At 41.4% G+C, this 18,225-nt stretch overlaps 1 protein-coding gene across 3 annotated transcripts in view; it reads left to right on the forward strand.

Moving 5' to 3' along the window:
- UBE4B (ubiquitination factor E4B) overlaps positions 1-12,930 on the forward strand; it is a 65,352-nt gene extending 52,422 nt beyond the window's left edge. For all 3 annotated transcript variants that reach the window (XM_024210594.3, XM_024210595.3, XM_024210596.3), the window contains 8 exons: positions 676-911; positions 2,755-2,881; positions 4,028-4,172; positions 6,685-6,819; positions 7,525-7,716; positions 10,988-11,162; positions 11,801-11,947; positions 12,436-12,930. In XM_024210594.3, coding sequence (XP_024066362.1) covers positions 676-911; positions 2,755-2,881; positions 4,028-4,172; positions 6,685-6,819; positions 7,525-7,716; positions 10,988-11,162; positions 11,801-11,947; positions 12,436-12,497 — 1,219 coding nt within the window. In that variant the 3' untranslated portion in view covers positions 12,498-12,930. The remainder of the gene's footprint in view (positions 1-675; positions 912-2,754; positions 2,882-4,027; positions 4,173-6,684; positions 6,820-7,524; positions 7,717-10,987; positions 11,163-11,800; positions 11,948-12,435) is intronic.
- The last annotated feature ends 5,295 nt before the right edge of the window (positions 12,931-18,225 follow it).

Raw genomic sequence — 18,225 nt, forward strand, 5'->3', positions numbered from 1 at the left:
GTAATCCTCAGTGGGATCAGAGGATAATGGCTGGTAGAATGTGGTGTTAGAGAGCTGTCTAGCAGCCTCTTGGTCATATTCCAATTTATTCATGATGACGACAGCACCTCCTTTGTCAGCCTTTTTGATAATGATGTCAGGGTTGTTTCTGAGGCTGTAGATGGCGTTGTGTTCAGCATGGCTGAGGTTATGGGGCAAGTGATGTTGCTTATCCACAATTTCAGCCTTTGCACGTTGACGGAAGCAATCTATGTAGAAATCCAGTCTGTTGTTACGACCGTCCGGAGGAGTCCACGCAGAATCCTTTTTTTTGTAGTGCTGGTAGGGGGGATTCTGTGGGTTAGTATGCTGTTCAGAGGTATGTTGGAAATATTCTTTGAGTCGGAGACGTCGAAAGTAGGATTCTAGGTCACCGCAGAACTGTATCATGTTCGTGGGTCTGGAGGGACAAAAGGAGAGGCCCCGAGATAGGACAGACTCTTCTGCTGGGCTAAGAGTATAGCTGGAAAGGTTAACAAGCAAGAGCGCCTAATGTATCTGAATCAGAGTTTAGTTTCCATAACGACTTACGCTTTTGCTAGGGCTAACAGGTAGTCTGACCTGAGTTGCCTGAGACAATATGTAGTTGAATCCTTTACAGGTTTTGCATTTTTCCCCCCCCTCACCTCTTTTCAGATATTCTCCTCAGGTGCTATATGAGCCCTGCACTCAGGACATTGTGATGTTCCTTGTTGTGATGCTGTGCAACCAGAACTACATCCGAAACCCGTATCTGGTAGCAAAGCTGGTGGAGGTGATGTTCATGACAAACCCAGCTGTTCAGCCACGGACACAGAAGTTCTTTGAAATGATTGAGAATCATCCTCTCTCCACTAAATTGTTAGTCCCCTCGCTGATGAAGTTTTATACAGGTAAGATATTGTGTTTGCAGGGTATTGATCAACACAGTGAGTGGTGAAAGCTTTGTAGGGCAAGAGGTTCTGTCAGTCTGCTTAGGCTCTAAAAAAAAAATCAAAGTCTGTCCTTTGGAACATCTTTAGCTGATGCCTTGTCATATTGCTTTCTGACCATCTTTGTGCTGCTTTATTGTAGCCTGACACTAGCAGTGCTGCAGTGGCACTTTGATTCCAAGGCAGGAAAGCTGCTTCTTTTTTGGGGGGGGGGAACCCGCGGCGCTTGGAGCTGAAATTTTTTTGTGCATGAGCTTGTAAGTACCCTGATAGCCACATAAACCTTGGACAGCCCTTGAGGGCTCTGCCCCTGGGAAGTCATCAGTCTCCTTCAATCCACTCTGATGTCCCATCTCTCCTAGCTGCCTTTTGCTTTTCAAACATACATCCCAGGGATCCAGTGAGTCTAGGTGGCCTTTCAGCTATCTCAGCTTCAGACCTACCATGATCTGCCAGCTTTATTGCACTGTGGAGCACAGAGTCATAGAACATATAGGCGTTGAATTGAATAGGGCAGAAAAGGAATCCTATAGTCCTACACACAAATGCTATTTTTCTTTTCCTAAAAAAAATAAAAATAAAAACAAAGAGCCTAAACTAATACAATATGCAGATATTTTAAATGCACAAAAATTAATTCATTTGAGTATTCTGGCTTCACCTTTTTTTCAGTTCTTTTTTCTTGCTTAATTTCATTATTTGGCTACATCCTTCTGCCGTATTCAGTTTTATGTTAATGTGACCTTTAACTTTTGTATAGTGCCACTTACTCTGGGATGGTCACTACAGAAGAATAAGTGTATAGTATAATCTCCAAGCAGTGCAAAGTTATCTCTCTAGTAAGCATTTATTGACTACACTGCGCATGTTTTCAGCCACTAATAACCATATTATTTTCCCTGAAAAACATCAACCAATCTGAACAAAAAAACTCAAGTTAATTAGTAAAATCTAAAAAATCAAAACCAAAAGTAATACCCCAGAAAGGGAGAAGAACCATATACCCTATGAGGCACGCTAGAGATTTCATTATTGCTATTGATTTTACATAGATAGTGATCAGATGCTGTGGTGATGAGCAGAAATATTAAACCCTGAGACATGGATATTCTTAAATCAGATTACTACACATTTGAAAGGGGTCTACAGTTGATGTAGAAACAACTCAATTTCCTGATTTTTGGGGGTGGGGGGGGCAGGCTGATTAAAATACTCAACATAATGTTGAGGTAGCAGATTTTTTTTGTATTCAGTAATCCAGTTTTTTTATGGGTCTCTATATTGACTTTAATTATTTATCTTTAGCACCTCACACACTGGAGAGCCCAAACAATGCAGATTTTTTTAAACATGGAATAAAAGTAGTATATAAGGTATTCTCCTCCTCCAAAGATGCTGCATCATGAGACTTGCTTTCCTTTGAAAGGAAGGTTGATTCTGAGAAATAAAGTGAGCAATGCCCCTTTAAAATGGGGACCAAGATGGAGTTTTACAGATGTTAGAGTGGTAGCTGTGTTAGTCTGCATCAGCAAAAACAACAAGGCATCTGATGAAGTGGATTCTAGCCCACAAAAGCTTATGCCCAAATAAATGTGTTAGTCGCTAAGGTGCCACAAGAATTCCTCGTTGTTTTTACAGATGTGTGATTTATTTTTTTGCAGCTTTTAGCTGTACCTCATCAGTTAGATTAGGGGGGTGGGGAGTGTGGTACGTGGGTACCTAGTAATCAGCACAGCATACCGGAGGGAAATTTTGATGATGGGGGTTCTAGTTTTACTACTGGGGTCTTCTATTTTCTTCTCAGATGTTGAGCACACTGGAGCCACCAGCGAGTTCTATGACAAATTTACAATCCGCTACCATATCAGCACCATTTTCAAAAGCCTTTGGCAGAACATAGCTCATCACGGCACCTTCATGGAAGAGTTCAAGTGAGTAAAATGTTGTAAATGCCAGAGATAACTGCTCAGACACTCGCCTTGGATTTCTGAAGTGTGGAGATGACTGGAGTAAGGATCTGAGGCTGATCCCTCCAACTAGGATATGTAGCCGGAGAGCCAGACTACTCAAAGATATTTAGCTTCAGAACATGAAAAAAATGTACAAGACCCAGAGCTGCAAGAAGAAAACTCCCCCCAGTATTTATTTTCAAATGTGCCTCCCTATGCTGCTGCGCATACTGCTTGCTTCTCTGTTGTGTTGGAGGGCACATCTTCTGCACTCTCTCCATTCCTTGGTCATGTTATGCCACAGATACTGTGGAAAATGTGCTTCCTTTAGTCTTTGTTAGTTGCTACCTTGTGCTTCTGAGTGTTTTCCTGAGCTCACAATGGTGATCCCAGTTGGGAACCACTGTGTATTTTTCTGAGCATACTTTTTTGTTTCCAGTTAAATCATAGAATATCAGGGTTGAAAGGGACCTCAGGAGGTTATCTAGTCCAACCCTCTCCTCAAAGCAGGACCAATCCCCAAATCCCTAAATGTTCAATCCCTCAAGGATTGAACTCACAACCCTGGGTTTAGCAGGCCAATGCTCAAACCACTCCCCCCACAATTGTTAATATCTGTCATCGTGTTATAGTCCAAATGTGCAGAGACAGGGATTATCTGTTTCATCCTTTTATTCCCCCTGCTGGTCTGTCCCAGATTTAATTTCCAGACCCTGGTGGCTTTTATTTGGGCCTCTCATGTGAGTTCCTAGATATTTGACAATTTTTCTGTCACTGGCCAACGAGAGCTGCTTTATCCATTGAAAAAGGATTTTCCCTCCTCCTGTTTTACTCTTGTTTGGGCTCTCTCTTGCTCTTACTTTGCTATTACTGTCAGGAAGGGGAAGATACCTCTTTTGATCAGTCCCAGCTTACATGATTAGGCCTTTCCACTATAGCCATTCTAAACACAGAGGAATGTAGGGTGCCTCTGGACTCTGATTCACCTGGCCTGTGGAGTGGGGGAATTAATTATTCAAACCGTGGTATGAAGAAGGAATGTTGCTAGTGCTCCAGACTGAGAGATGCGTTCTGGATTGAATACTCCTGTGTACTGTGCAGCGATAAATGCATTTCAATGTTTTCCAGCTCTGGGAAGCAGTTTGTTCGCTATATCAACATGCTGATAAATGACACAACTTTCTTGCTGGACGAGAGTCTGGAGTCCCTAAAACGGATCCATGAAGTTCAAGAGGAGATGAAGAATAAAGAACAGTGGGACCTGCTGCCTAGGGTGAGCATGGTTTTTTTCCCCACAGTGCCCCTTCCTTTCTTATGCTAAGATTTCTTTGGCTAAGGGTAACACCAAAGAGCTGCTCTTGCAGAGCAGCCCCTGGAGGTAGCATTGCTTGCTGCTACCATGGGCAGGGTCACTTTGGGAATTGCTTCCTGAAAGAGAATCCAGGCTGAAGAGCTATGTCAATGCTGGCATTCGGGGGGAGGGTATATGAGGCTTTTAAGAGATTGTGTATTTAAAATGCTAAATGGAGAAATTGAGGCTTATAATCCTTTTTCAAAGGAAGTTCTGGAAGATGCCCACCAGCTGAGTTCACTTCAAAGAACTGTCCCAGCGAAGAGCTTTTTTTCTCCTAATGTATTGAGCTCAAAGCAGGCTTTGGGATGGAATGGAAGAGAATAAATTCCAGGATTCAGTGTTGTTATACAATAATTGTATGCATTCACCCACCAATGTCAGATATTTTTATACTGAGGTTACTGATTCAAAAATCTGAAATAAAAAAGATAGATAGAAAGGGAAGATCCATTTTGCGGAGTTCCTTTCAGATGAGAATGTTCTAAAGTCTGTATTTTCCCTACAGCATTACTTCCTCCTTTTGATACAGATAAGCATTAGCTATCCCAAAACTTTTATACAACAAGAATGTGGACGGCTGGCTCAGATAGAGCACATGAGTGCAAATCTTGGAAGTGGATAATCCTTACAATGCAAACAGTGGTGGCAAAAAATAGAGCATTAAAGCCCAATGTAAAGTAGGCAGCTGGATTATTCTCTTCTTAAATAGTCTTGGATAAACTTAAAATATACTGGGATAGTAAATGACTGTATGCAGTTGTCCTGGGATTCACTTACCGTACAGTTGTGGAAATATTCTGCATGGTTGTAATCTTTGGTGCTTAGGTGGCTGCATGTGTATGTGTGAAGGAGAAGATTGAAGTTCCACTTTGTAGTTGTAATGGATTATCTAGTTGCAGACGTGTTGATGTCTGTGATGTTTGTCACAGGGGGAAGAATACAAATTACTGTAGTGTGTTAAAAGTTAGAGATAGAAACGACCATTTAGATTAGAGTCCAGTCCATTGACAAGTGCAGGATATAATCCCGATAGAAGATATACCAAATATTAAACTGACAACTGCACTTGGCTGTAGTCAGCAACACTGTCTTCTTTTCTAGAAGTGGCTCCAACACAGCACCCTGTAGGGAATTAGCATTTAGAACTTTCTCAGAGTTTTGGATCAGCAGAGGCTGATGTAGCCCTTGGCAGGAGCGGGGATAGCTCTCTGGCTGATGAAGGTCTCAAAGTCCAGCTCTTACTGTTCCTTACTTTAGACCTAACTTTCCTTCTGGACTTCACTTATTTAGTATCGTTCTCACATTCGTTGTTGTCACCAAGTGGAACTCCCTATATGAGGAACATCTATATTCCATGTTGATAATTGGAGTCCTACTGACTGGGTGTATGATTGTAAATAACATTCTTCCATACAACCTGTATGGAGTTAGAGTTGGAACAGTTCTGTTTATGACCTCCAGTCCATCCTCCAGCTAGGGCAGAATGGTTCTCTGTAATGTATTCTCCAGCACTTTTGTCAAATCTAGTTTTAATAGAAGATTCGGAAATCATTAATAGGTTGTGACATATAGGTCATGAGTCATGTTTCAAATCTAGAGAAACTTTACCTTTCAGGTGACAAACAGCATGACCTTGACACCTAACAGTCCTGTAGGAGCTTGCTGCTAATTGTTCAGAGCTGAAAGTTGTGCAATAACTGATCCACTCTTTCTGATTTACCTTTGAAAGATGTGTGGATCTCTGAGAGCCCTTATCTCTTTCCCATAAAAGTAATTAAGAAAAAAGATTCAAAGTGCAGTTCTGGATCAACAAAGTGACATTCTAAAAAATCACCTTCACGGCTTCTGCTTCATGTGTTCAGTCAGAATCAGGTTTGCTCTTCTGAACCCTTTATGACCATTTACTCCTGTTAGCATGGCAGAGCCATTACTAGGTGAAGGAGTGAACTGACACATTTATAGAATTGTTCCAATTTTAGAAGCTTTATTACCTGTGTTAATGAACAAGCCAGAAAGAACCCAGCCTGACTCTCTGCTCCAACATTGACTCTGCAGTGCTGGTATTTTGGGATAGGGGAGAAACCCAACCCACCCTTTTAATTGTATGCTGAGCAAATTGGATATGGAATCAGTGAGACTCACTAAACATGGGACCCCACCACGATACCATTTGTACAATCATTTTTTGGAGTGATACAGCACTTTACAGCCTTGCTACTATCCACTTTTATACCCCTCCACCACACCAGACTTTTGTCTAGGACATGCTACTGAAGGGGAGCTGTACCTTAAATAAAAGAGCAGCATCTTACAACAACTTGTACCACAGTCTGTAACTCTGCTCCCTGCCAAAAGGATGTTAGATCATGTCCGTTTAGCTATTGAGTAGGGCGTTATAAGGACTTGTAATTGTGGCATGTTTATTTTCTAGGACCAGCAACAGGCTCGGCAGTCTCAGCTTGCTCAGGATGAGCGTGTGTCTCGCTCGTATCTTGCCCTGGCAACAGAAACTGTTGATATGTTCCATATCCTTACCAAGCAGGTTCAGAAGCCTTTCCTCAGACCTGTAAGTATAAACTGTTCTGCTCTAGTGTTCCTCATTGCCTGCCTGGTTTCCAGCTTCTTTAATGTGCGGGTTGGCTCTTTTTCTTTACTGGATAAAATCCTGGAGATAAGCTGTAATGCTATCCACAGTGCACTGAAATCTAATTCTGAGCATATGTATTATAGGTAGCAATGAATTGGTGCTATAAAATGCATTTCCTTAGTCCCTGAGATGTTAATGGTGCTTTTAGACATGTCACAGATTCCCTCGGTGTTTGGATTATAACAAGCATGTTACGATGATGCCAAGATTGGATGGTAGGAAGGGCATTCTAGGATCTATGTTTGTGGAGACTGTTTCTGCCCTTCCAGCCTGAGAAAAGTCACCGTGATTGTTGCAATCTGAAGAGGGACATAGGCATGTGATGTTTTCATCTTGTCACCAGCAGAAGAAACACCACCTGGAATTATATTACTTACTCTTTTTTAAATGTGTGTTTTTGGGCAGATATTCAGTACAAGTTGCATTGTTTTCTACTTCATATGATGAACACTTGAGTTTGGATACAAGTATAACTGCTTGGAGATAGCAGTGAGGAAAGGCTCACTGTGTGAAACTTATGAAATCAGTGGCAGTCTTCTTGAGCCAGATGCATGTGGCCCTTAAGGTGGTGTCCCTTCCCCAGTGCCTCCTCGTTTTCATTTGTACTTTATTTTGGCCTTCTAGGAACTTGGACCACGATTGGCTGCTATGCTGAACTTTAACCTTCAGCAATTGTGTGGCCCCAAGTGCCGTGACCTGAAAGTTGAAAACCCTGAAAAATATGGGTTTGAACCAAAGAAGCTGTTGGACCAACTGACTGATATTTACCTGCAGTTAGATTGTGCTCGCTTTGCTAAAGCAATTGCTGACGACCAGGTGAGCTCCAGAAAGAAAGATGGGTATGGTGGTGGTGTGGGTAAACAGAACTGGCAGAGCTTTGCAGAATCACTCCTGGAAGAGCTTGCCCACTATCTGTGCATTGCCAACCAACCTCCTTCAAATGCATCTTTTCAGTTTACTTTCCATGATTAGTCTCTGCTTGGGCACTCTCTTCTCCTTTGAGACAGGTACATTTATAAAGTGCTTTGCAAACCTATAGTGCTATATAAATAATGTATAGTCGTTCTTAGAATATATGTAGCACTTTACATATGCAGATCATTTTACAAACATTAACCGTTACCTGCTTAGCCTCCCCTGTGAGGTAGAAGTAGTAGTATGGCCACCACTTTAGAGGGGAAACCAAGGCACAAGAGTGATTCTGATCATGCCTGAGGCCACACAGATGGTCTCTGGCAGAACTGGGATTGTGATCTAAGGGCCTCTTCTCACAAACCTAGGTTCATTCCTCTAGAACATATTTCCTTCCATCAATAATCATTAGAGTGACGCTTCTATATAAAATACTGGTGTGTGTGTGTGTGTGTGTGTGTGTGTGTGTGTGTGTGTGTGTGTGTGTGTGTGTGTGTGTGTGTGTGTGTGTGTGTGTGTGTGTGTGTGTGTGTGTGTGTGTGTGTGTGTGTGGGTGTGTGTGTGTGTGTGTGTGTGTGTGTGTGTGTGTGTGTGTGTGTGTGTGTGTGTGTGTGTGTGTGTGATATCGATCATATAGGTAAACTATGGCTGATCTGTAACCTTGGTTCCTTGTCCTGTTGTTTGAGAGTTGAAAGGACAAATGTTGGTCCAGCGTTTTGTTTTGTACAAAGCCAAGCTTTTCAGAATCCAAAGACCAATAGAAATGTTTCCATGGCAGCTTAGAATTCTGATGGAAATGGTTTTAAAATACATGGACCCTCGCTAGAACGTGGGGTTTTGGATCCATGCGCGGTCCTGTGTTAACGCGGGACCGCATTACCATGGATTCCAATGAAGGTAATTAAATTTGGGATCCATGCACAGTCCTGTGCTATAAGTGAATTTGCGCTATATAGACGTGCATTCTAGCGAGGGTCCGCTGTAAGTAAATATTCCCCTTTGTGTGTGCACCTCCAAGCAGCAGAACTGCGGAAGTGGCTTGATTTTTTTTTTTTTTTCCCCCCCCCCGCCCGCCCCGCCCCCCCCCCCCCCCCCCGGGTTAGGCTGAGAAATACAGGAAACAAACAGCATAAATAGAGAAAAGTAAATTGGATTTTTCCGTTCTGATGATCTCGCATGGTGTCAGTAATGTAGGTAAAAAGATGCCTTTTGTTTGCTATCTATAACTTTGAAATTGACAGTGTCCCTTTAACACTATTCCAGTTCCCACACCATTATGCTTTATTTTAGTTTGTCACCACCTCGCTGCTGTGCATTTGAGTTGTAACTAGTACAAATGAGTTAATGTTCGATAACACAAAGCGGCTTCTCATTTAAAAAAAATAAAATAAAATAAAATAAAAAAGAGGGGGGGAGTGAATAGTGTCTTGGCAATGACAGGAAGGATAATCCAAGAAAATACATGATGCTATAATATCGATTGGGTAAAAAGTGTGTTCTAAAATGTCGCCTGTGTGTGGCAGAGATGTTCTGATGCATCTCTGATTTACAAATCCTAGCACGTAGAAGAAATTTGAAGAGCTTTGTCAGCCCCCAGGCGCAGTGCCATAGTTATGTTCTCCCCTCCAGGTTGGCATGGAGTTTGGGTGGGCACACTGTGTCCTGAGCATTGAATACAATGTTTCAGTGAGATCTATAATACAGAGTAGAGAATTACCACTGTGTTTAGAACACTTTAAAATTCCCAAAGAAAACAGAAACTCGTCAAACCCAGCATGTTAAATCGTGTTTGTTCCTTAGCTCAGTCTCACACTGTGTAGTTTAATAGGTGTTTATTAAAAGAGGGCTTTTGAAACTATGAAAATAAAATTTTAAAGGCTTATTTCAAAGCCCAGCACTCTGAAGATACATGTAGGTGGCTTTATAGTCTCCAGAACATGAGCAGTTTGCAAAAGTACTTGTATATAGCTTTATTCTTAAGTTTTGATTAAACTGATGCCTAAGTCAGTTGAAGCTGTAAAGTGTGCGTTGTGCCTGTGGCAGGTGTAGCTGCGCAGTTCTAGAAGCAGTGTGCTGCATGGTGCATCGAACTGGCAGGCTCCCAGCAGGTACCAACTCCCTCACTCAGACTTCTTGCTCATTTTTGCAGCAGGATTTTTTTGCTGTTAAGGATCATTCTTCTTCTGTCCCTTCCCAGAATTGTCTTCTACTTTGTCACACAGAGAAACAAATCATCAGCCTATCCCCTATAGCAACTGCATGCCCGTTTTTAGCTGGTGAATCTGATTTCTCCCCCCCCCCCCCCAATGCACCTGATTACCAGTATCCTGCTGGTGGGTGGGCTAGATACTCTGTGCTTTCATCCTTGTTTTCAAGATTTCCCCAGTGTCATACTGATTCCCACATCCCAACACTTGCATGGCATGTAACTACCCTTGGCAATAATTATAGCAATTAATAATTCAGAAAAGCCAAACTCTAGGTGATGTTTCCACCAACATGTGCAAATTCATCTGTGTTCATATTGTGCCTTGTGGAAAAAGATGACTCTATTCTAATCAGTTATCCCAGTTGCAAGGCAGGTTGGGAGATTTGGGCACACTGCTATTCCTCCTTACTGCATCACCTTGTGCCATGATCATCTCACAAGCAAATCAGGGTTGGGATGAATCAGTTATTGGAAGAATACCTAAAAGAAATGATTGGGGGATGGTGGTGATTCAATAGATGACACTCTTCCCTCTGAAAGAGGTGGTAGTGGAGCCTGTGTAGTTGAAGCTGCCATTCTTTTAGATGAAATATAAAATATACCTCTTGTGTTCATAGTACGTGTCACAAAAGTAAGGGTGGTAACCCAGGTGTTCTGAGTAAATACCAACTCTGACAATTAAGTTCAGCCTCCATAAACTCCTCTACAACTCCAATTGGATATAGTACTCTTCATTTCCTATCCTACATAGATACACTGGTGCAGCAGCTGCACTCCATCCCAGAGGTGGCTACGTTTCAGTGTGCAGTGAAGTGATTCCTATATACCTCTTGCCTACCTCACATTAGTGTTAAGGCTTAATTAGTTAATTTTTACAAAGTGTTTTAAGATCCTTAGATGAAAGATGGTATAACTGAGCTAAGTTGTCACTAGTTCACATTTTCTCCTTATGCTGCTTGCTTGCAGAGGTCCTACAGCAAAGAGCTATTTGAGGAGGTTATTTCAAAGATGAGGAAGGCTGGAATCAAGTCCACGATAGCAATAGAAAAATTCAAACTGCTGGCAGAGAAAGTGGAGGAAATTGTTGCCAAGAATGCCCGTGCAGAAATCGATTATAGTGATGCTCCAGATGAATTCAGAGGCAAGTTGATTTTTTTTTTTAATATAAATTTGGGGGGGGGGGGAGGGGAGTTCAGTTGCTTAAAGTACGTATAAGGTATGTATAATTTAGACCTGTGATTTCTAATGGAAACAGCCTACTGTTCTCTGTAGTCCTGAAGCTTCCACCAATTCAGTAAAACAGTTCAGGTTTGAGTGAAGAGAGCAAAGCTGTTCATGGACTGCATTATTCATACCTAGCCATGTGTTTAGACCAGCTTTGCAAACATGGGTCATAAAACAGTACAAGATCTCTGAGAGTATAGTGAAATGCTCACACTTTACACTTCGTTCTCCTTCCTAACTTTAAGTGAATGGCCAGCTCTGCATTCTAGGGCAGCCTTCATCCCAGCAATTCCCCATTTCCAGCAGCAGGTGCCCACCTGTGAGATCTAATCTGATGGTACCTTCACACCAATTCTGGATCAGTTGGCAGGAGACACCTAAGAAAGCTGCTTTTCCTCCCTTTGGGTTACCCTGTGTCACTTCAATAATGTATCTCGTCCTCAATGACCCAGAGAGATTCACCAGGTCACTTCTGTGCTGTGAGGCATCAGGAAAGCACTTACTTTTTCTTCTGTTTCTTTAATTTAATTACATAAGCTTCATCTGTCTCTTCAGATCCACTCATGGACACTCTTATGACCGACCCTGTGAGGCTGCCATCTGGAACGATTATGGACAGATCAATCATCCTACGACACCTGCTGAACTCCTCCACTGACCCCTTCAATCGGCAGACACTGACAGAAAATATGCTAGAACCAGGTAGCTCTGCCTTTGTATTGATGGAGGGTTGTACCCTTGGGTATGTCTCAGGCTTCTGAAGGGCAGTGTCATAGCCTGGATAGAACAGCAGTCCTGTTCTGCCCTCCCCACTCTCAGCTTTGGCCCCGAGTCTCTCAGAAAAGTTCTAAGTTTTATTCTTTGTGGTCAGTCTTTGTATTGTTCCCTTCTTTATCTGAATGAGTCCAGAGCTTCCACCATTTAGGCTAATGCATTTTATAATGGTAGGTAAATATTATATTCACTTCATAGATAAATAAAGTGAGGTAGAGAGAGATTAAGTGATTTGCCTGAAGTCACATGGCAAATTCATTACAAGCGCAGAAAAGAGAGCTCTGGGGTTCCCTTTTCATTCTCGGTCCTAACCAAAGGACAGCACTATTTGTCCTGTAGTGGTTTCTCAGCTTAATGTTTCTATAACTTCACAAATTTCACATTAACCATTTAAATTTTTTTCTCTTCATTTCAAGTGCCAGAACTGAAAGAGCAAATCCAAGCTTGGATGAGAGACAAGCAGAACACTGACCATTAAAAACTCCCTTGCAGTGCACGCCAAGGCCAATGAGAAGAGCAGGGCATGGATTGATGTAGTGATGATGGTGCATATAATCCATTGGAAGCTGAAGACGGAATTAAGGTTCAGGGTGCCCACCACCACTGACTTGTAGTAATGACCAGAAGCATGTGGACGAGAAGAAAAGCAGCTTAATTCTTGTACATATATTTAAGTGATAACAATGGTCAATAGTGTGGAGGACAAATTAGGAAGTTTCTAATGTTACAAAACAAAGTCCTTCAATATGTCACAATTTGGGGGTTTTACAGCTGAATTATTTTAGCAAAAATGAATGGATCAGGGCAGCATCCCTTCAACTTTATTTTTTACAGCCAGATATTCATTAATTTGATTGTGGTTAGAACCTTGGACACTTTGCTGCTAAAATAACATTTTTTTCCCTTTCTCCCCTCCCCCCCTCCCCCCCAAACCTGCACTGCTGTCTTTTTTTTTGGTAATGCAAATGAAAACAAAACTCCCCAGTGAAAATAGTCCTTCCCCTGCCCCCAGGAGAACATATTCTGTGAGATAATTGTGCCTGCAACAAAGTGTTAATCTTGGGATCGTATTTTTATATTATACATATTCGCATATTTGTTTTTTAATTGGTGTTAGATGACACACAAGAATAATAATTTAAAAAAATTTTGACACACGGATTTTAAGTTGTTCTTTGAGATGTCCCTTTTCTTTGTGTTGAATAGAGAAAATCTTGATGCTCTGGTATTTTTGAAAAGCCTTATGATAGAACATGTTGAAACAGCTGCTACCAAGGAGGTGTTTGGGAATGCCAGGACTTCAGTGACTTAAAATAAAGAAAGAAATTCTTTTAAAGCCGGAGACATAGTATGCTAAGTGACAGTTCTGAGCCGTTACAGTTTGTCTCTGGAGAGTGGATCCTTTTATTCTTGGAGCCTGTAATTTGGGGTGGGGGTCATTTTTATGTTGCGTACCAGTTTGTATCCATGGCTTGGCCTTACCAAAGCAAAAAGGGTGCAGGAAATGTAGAATTACATTTTTAAAAAAAAACCTAAAAAAACAAAACAAAAAAAAAACATTTTTGTATTACTGCCCCCTGCTTAAGATACTTGAATTTCCCTTTTAAAAAGGATTTGAAACCGCAGTGTTTTAAAATTAAGCCTGTAAAAAAAAAAAAAAAAAAAAAATTTGTTTTTTTTTTTTTTTCGCTGACAGTGTCCTCTGTTCAGTTCCTGACTCTTGAACTAAAATAAATGGTGATACACATTCGCAAGGAACCTTCTGTCTCCCCATCTTTCAGTGACTTGTTGAAGGAGGGGAAAGGATGGAATGGTTAGGTGGGAATGGCCTATTTTGCTGCTGGAAATCTTGATGATAATCAACTTAGGGTTCCAGAGGAAAAGCAATTAGACATGAAAAGCTGCATAAACATAAATGCAGATTCTCCTCTCGTGGAACCTTCAAGCTAATGCTCTTTTTCCCAGCTGGGAGAGCTTCACGCCACTTCACATCCATTCCATGGCTGAGTAGGGAGTGAGGTGGACAGGCTCCAGAACAGGCTTGTTCAGCCTCTTCAGTCAACCACAACATAGATACTTGAGAGGTGGGATAAATGAGAAGAGAAAAAATGTGAAGGGAGGAGTATTTGGCTGCATTGCTAGAGATGGAGAATCCTGGGGTGTGTGGATGATTGAAGAGTCTTTTCCATCACTTCTTGGCTGATTTATCCATAACTTGACACTGAGGGCTTTAAAAACAAAACAAACCCACACAAAAAAGCTACCGTTGAAGGAGCACTTACCATCACATTTGGTCATGGCTTTTGGGTTCTGCCATAACTGTGTGATGTTCAATAAGGAATGTCCCTTTCACAAACTCAATTTTTGTAAAGATAAGGCCTAATTAATTTTGTGTGTGTAAACACTGATTAATCTCACTACTTACAATAGGGAAGACCTCTAATTATCAAAGGTTTATTGCTTAAAGCTATTAGAAAAGCCCTGCAAGAGTTATGAATTCATCATTAGTTTGCTGGAAGACGCATATTCCGCAATGTGCTTGTTTGTTTTTAATGCGTGGGCTCCAAATTTTCATGGTTTCACCTTGTTGCTCTCTCAAATGTGCTCATTTCCCTTGACAGCTCTGAACATGTGTTTGGGGAAAGGAGAGATGGAAAAATTCTTAGTTCCCATTCAGCTGTTACAAATTAGATATTTGCATTGATAGATTTGTCTCTTCTCTCCTGTGGCTCATCTGCTTTTGGGGTTAAGGATACCTGAAACCATAAGCAATCTCATGCAGATCTAGGACTGATGATTAAAATGTGAAAAGTGCAAACTGAAGACCGAGAGGATCCATCTTTCATTGATGGAAACTGAGACTAAGTCGAATACATTCCTCACTAACTACAAGTATGTCTTGTCTAGGCCCTGAGGGCTCCTATTGCCTAAGTGTGCAGAAATCTGTCACTGCTATTTCACTTTGAGTACTGTATTCAGTGCTTAATTTTTGCCAGGGCTGATCCCTGACACTTCTAGGTTTGACAGTTCATAGCCCTGGCACTTCTGGGCTTGCTGCATCAGTTATGAATGTAAAACAATTGGTTGAGCCCTGGCATCTCTTTCATTACAAATGAAACACTGACAGTATTCAACACAAAAGACTGATCCACAGTGGAATCTTATGCAGAACAGTTATCATTTGACCATCCTTTTCAATGGGAAAGCACAATAGAAATCTCACTCTTTTTAGTCTATATAAATAGTTATGACACGTGTATTTTCTTCCACCTCTTCCCATCCAAGCATCAACAGAATAAGAATGGCCATACTGAGTTAGACCAAAGGTCCATCCAGCCCAGTATCCTGTCTACCGCCAGTGACCAATGCCAGGTGCCCCAGAGGGAGTGAACCTAACAGGTAATGATCAAGTGATCTCTTTTCTGCCATCCATCTCCACCCTCTGACAAACAGAGGCTAGGGACACCATTCCTTACCCATCCTGGCTAATAGCCATTAATGGACTTACCCTCCATGAATTTATCTAGTTCTCTTTTAAACCCTGTTATAGTTCTTGCCTTCACAACCTCCTCAGGCAAGTAGTTCCACAGGTTGACTGGGTGCTGTGTGAAGAACTTCCTTTTATTTGTTTTAAACCTGCTGTCCATTAATTTCATTTAGTGGCCCCTAGTTCTTATATTATGGGAACAAGTAAATAACTTTTCCTTATTCACTTTCTCCACACCACTCATGATTTTATATACCTCTATCATATCCCCCCTTAGTCTCCCCTTTTCCAAGCTGAAAAGTCCTAGCCTCTTTAATCTCGCCTCATACGGGACCTGTTCCAAACCCCTAATAATTGTAGTTGCCCTTTTCTGAATCTTTTCTAATGCCAGTATATCTTTTTTGAGATGAGATCACATCTGTATGCAGTATTCAAGATGTGGGCATACCATGGATTTATATAAGGGCAATAAGATATTCTGTCTTATTCTCTATCCTTTTAATGATTCCTAACAGCCTGTTTGCTTTTTTGACTGCCACTGCACACTGCGTGGATGTCTTCAGAGAACTATCCACAATAACTCCAAGATCTTTCCTGATTAGTTGTAGCTAAATTAGGCCCCATCATATTGTATGTATAGTTTGGGTATTTTTTCCAATGTGCATTTCTTTACATTTATCCATGTTAAATTTCATTTGCCATTTTGACTCATTAGAATGAACTCAGGGCTGGTCTACACTACAAAATTAGGTTGGTTTAACTACATTGCTCAGGGTTGTGAAAAATGTCACACCCTACGTGATGAAGTTAAGTTGACCTAAGCCCTGGTACTATTTGTGGGTAATGGGACAGGCACGTCTAGGCCTGCCCCCTCAACCAAAGTGGGGCTGCCATTGGACCCAGGCTGCACCTGTATACTGGGGACAACAAATGGAAAAACAGGAACAGGAGTGACGTCAAAGGTTGAAAATCAAGGATCCAGATGAGAATACAGAGCAAAGAACCCCTGACAGTAGTACACCTCTGTGGGTACACAGAGGTCTTTCGTGAGGTTACATCAACTCATTTAGATATTTGCCTAGTTTTACAACAGGCTACATAAAAAGCACTAGTGAAGTCAATACAAAGTAAAATTTCCTATGACTTGTTTATACTGCTCTATATACTATACACTGAAATATAAGTATAATATTTACACCCTAATTTATTTATCTTATAATTATATGGTAAAAATGAGAAAATAAGCAATTTTTCAGTAATAGTGCGCTGTGACATTTTTGTATGTTCTGATTTTGTAAGCAAGTAATTTTTAAGTGAAGTGAAACTTGGGGGTACACAAGACACAGCAGAATCCTGAAAAGGGTACAGTAGTCTGGAAAGATTGAGAACCACGGGGATAAGGGACCAGAAATAGACCTCAAAGTCACAGAACATGCCCACTCCCCAGCTTTCCTGCTCCTAGTGTGATGGAGGGCTATCTTGGCCAGTGCCAGCAGGGGGTTGACAAGGAGGTCTTGCAACTCCATGGGGCCACAGATGCAGTGTGTAAAATGAGGTGTGGGAAGAAGTGCAGCCAGGACCTCAGTATAAGGTGCTGGAGGAGAACTAAGCCCTGGTGAAATAGACACCAAGAGCTACCTACTTATTCCCTCTGAGCCATGGATTTACTAGTGACAGAAGAACCCCTTCCATTGCTGTAGTAAGTGTCTACATCCGTAGTCTCCAAACTTTTTTGATCGTGCACCCCTATCAGTAAAAATAAATTTTGAGCACGCATCCTGTGCCACGCCAGCTCTACCATTTTTGCTGAAAAAAAAAAAAAAAAAGCCGCTTGGACTTCTGCCTGAACTGCTGAAGCAAGGGGGGGAAAACACAACTCTGCGCACCCCCAAGGATCCTCTTGTGCACCCCCTGGGGTGTGCACACCCCACTTTGGAGACCACTGATCTACACTACGGCAGCACTAGAGCAGGTGTGCTGCTGTAGCATTTCTAGTGTAGTCACACCCTTAGGAAGTTTCGTTAGGCTTATCAGGGAGAAGGGTGGGTGGTATGTATACTTGTTGCAGGATTTACAAGCCTATTAGATATGAAGTAATTTACTGTGGTTGATTTGGCTTTTTACTAGTGTAATTAAGATCAGAATTTGACCTGGAAAGTCTGAAGTACTGCATTATGCTGCAGAACTACCATGGACATCAGTTATAACTCATTAAGGAAAAGTTGCCAAAGGAAATAACTGTGTTTTGAGAAAACAATACCAAATGTTTCAGAAAGGCATTGAATTAAGGAAGTCATCAAATCAAGCATAAAAACTTTTTGAAAGTTCAGCATTCATAGTGTGCTATACATAAGACAGTAAGAAAATTATATGAAATTTAGCATAAATGTCATTAGCACTTGAAACAGTGCCATCTTCATCTAGGATGGATTCAGGAACCTTTGATGAGCATGTACAGTTGAAGGCTAATAAATCTCAATGAACATGTAAGGGAAATAATATAAACTAAAATCCCAAGTAAACAGTCTTCAAATGAGGAACAATTCAGTTGAATCAAAATGGCTGGTCCCACCTTTGCTATGTACAGGTGGACCTGAAATACAGGGGAAATAGGTGGCTAAAACTTAGAGAAGCAGCCTCCCCTACATATTGTAGATCAGATAGTGCAAACTATGCTTTAGTGAATTAAAGCACAAATCAGTTTGACACTTGCTGTAAT

The sequence above is a fragment of the Terrapene carolina genome, unplaced genomic scaffold, assembly GCF_002925995.2.
Source record: "Terrapene carolina triunguis isolate 2854851 unplaced genomic scaffold, T_m_triunguis-2.0 Scaffold714, whole genome shotgun sequence".
NCBI lineage: Eukaryota > Metazoa > Chordata > Testudines > Emydidae > Terrapene > Terrapene triunguis.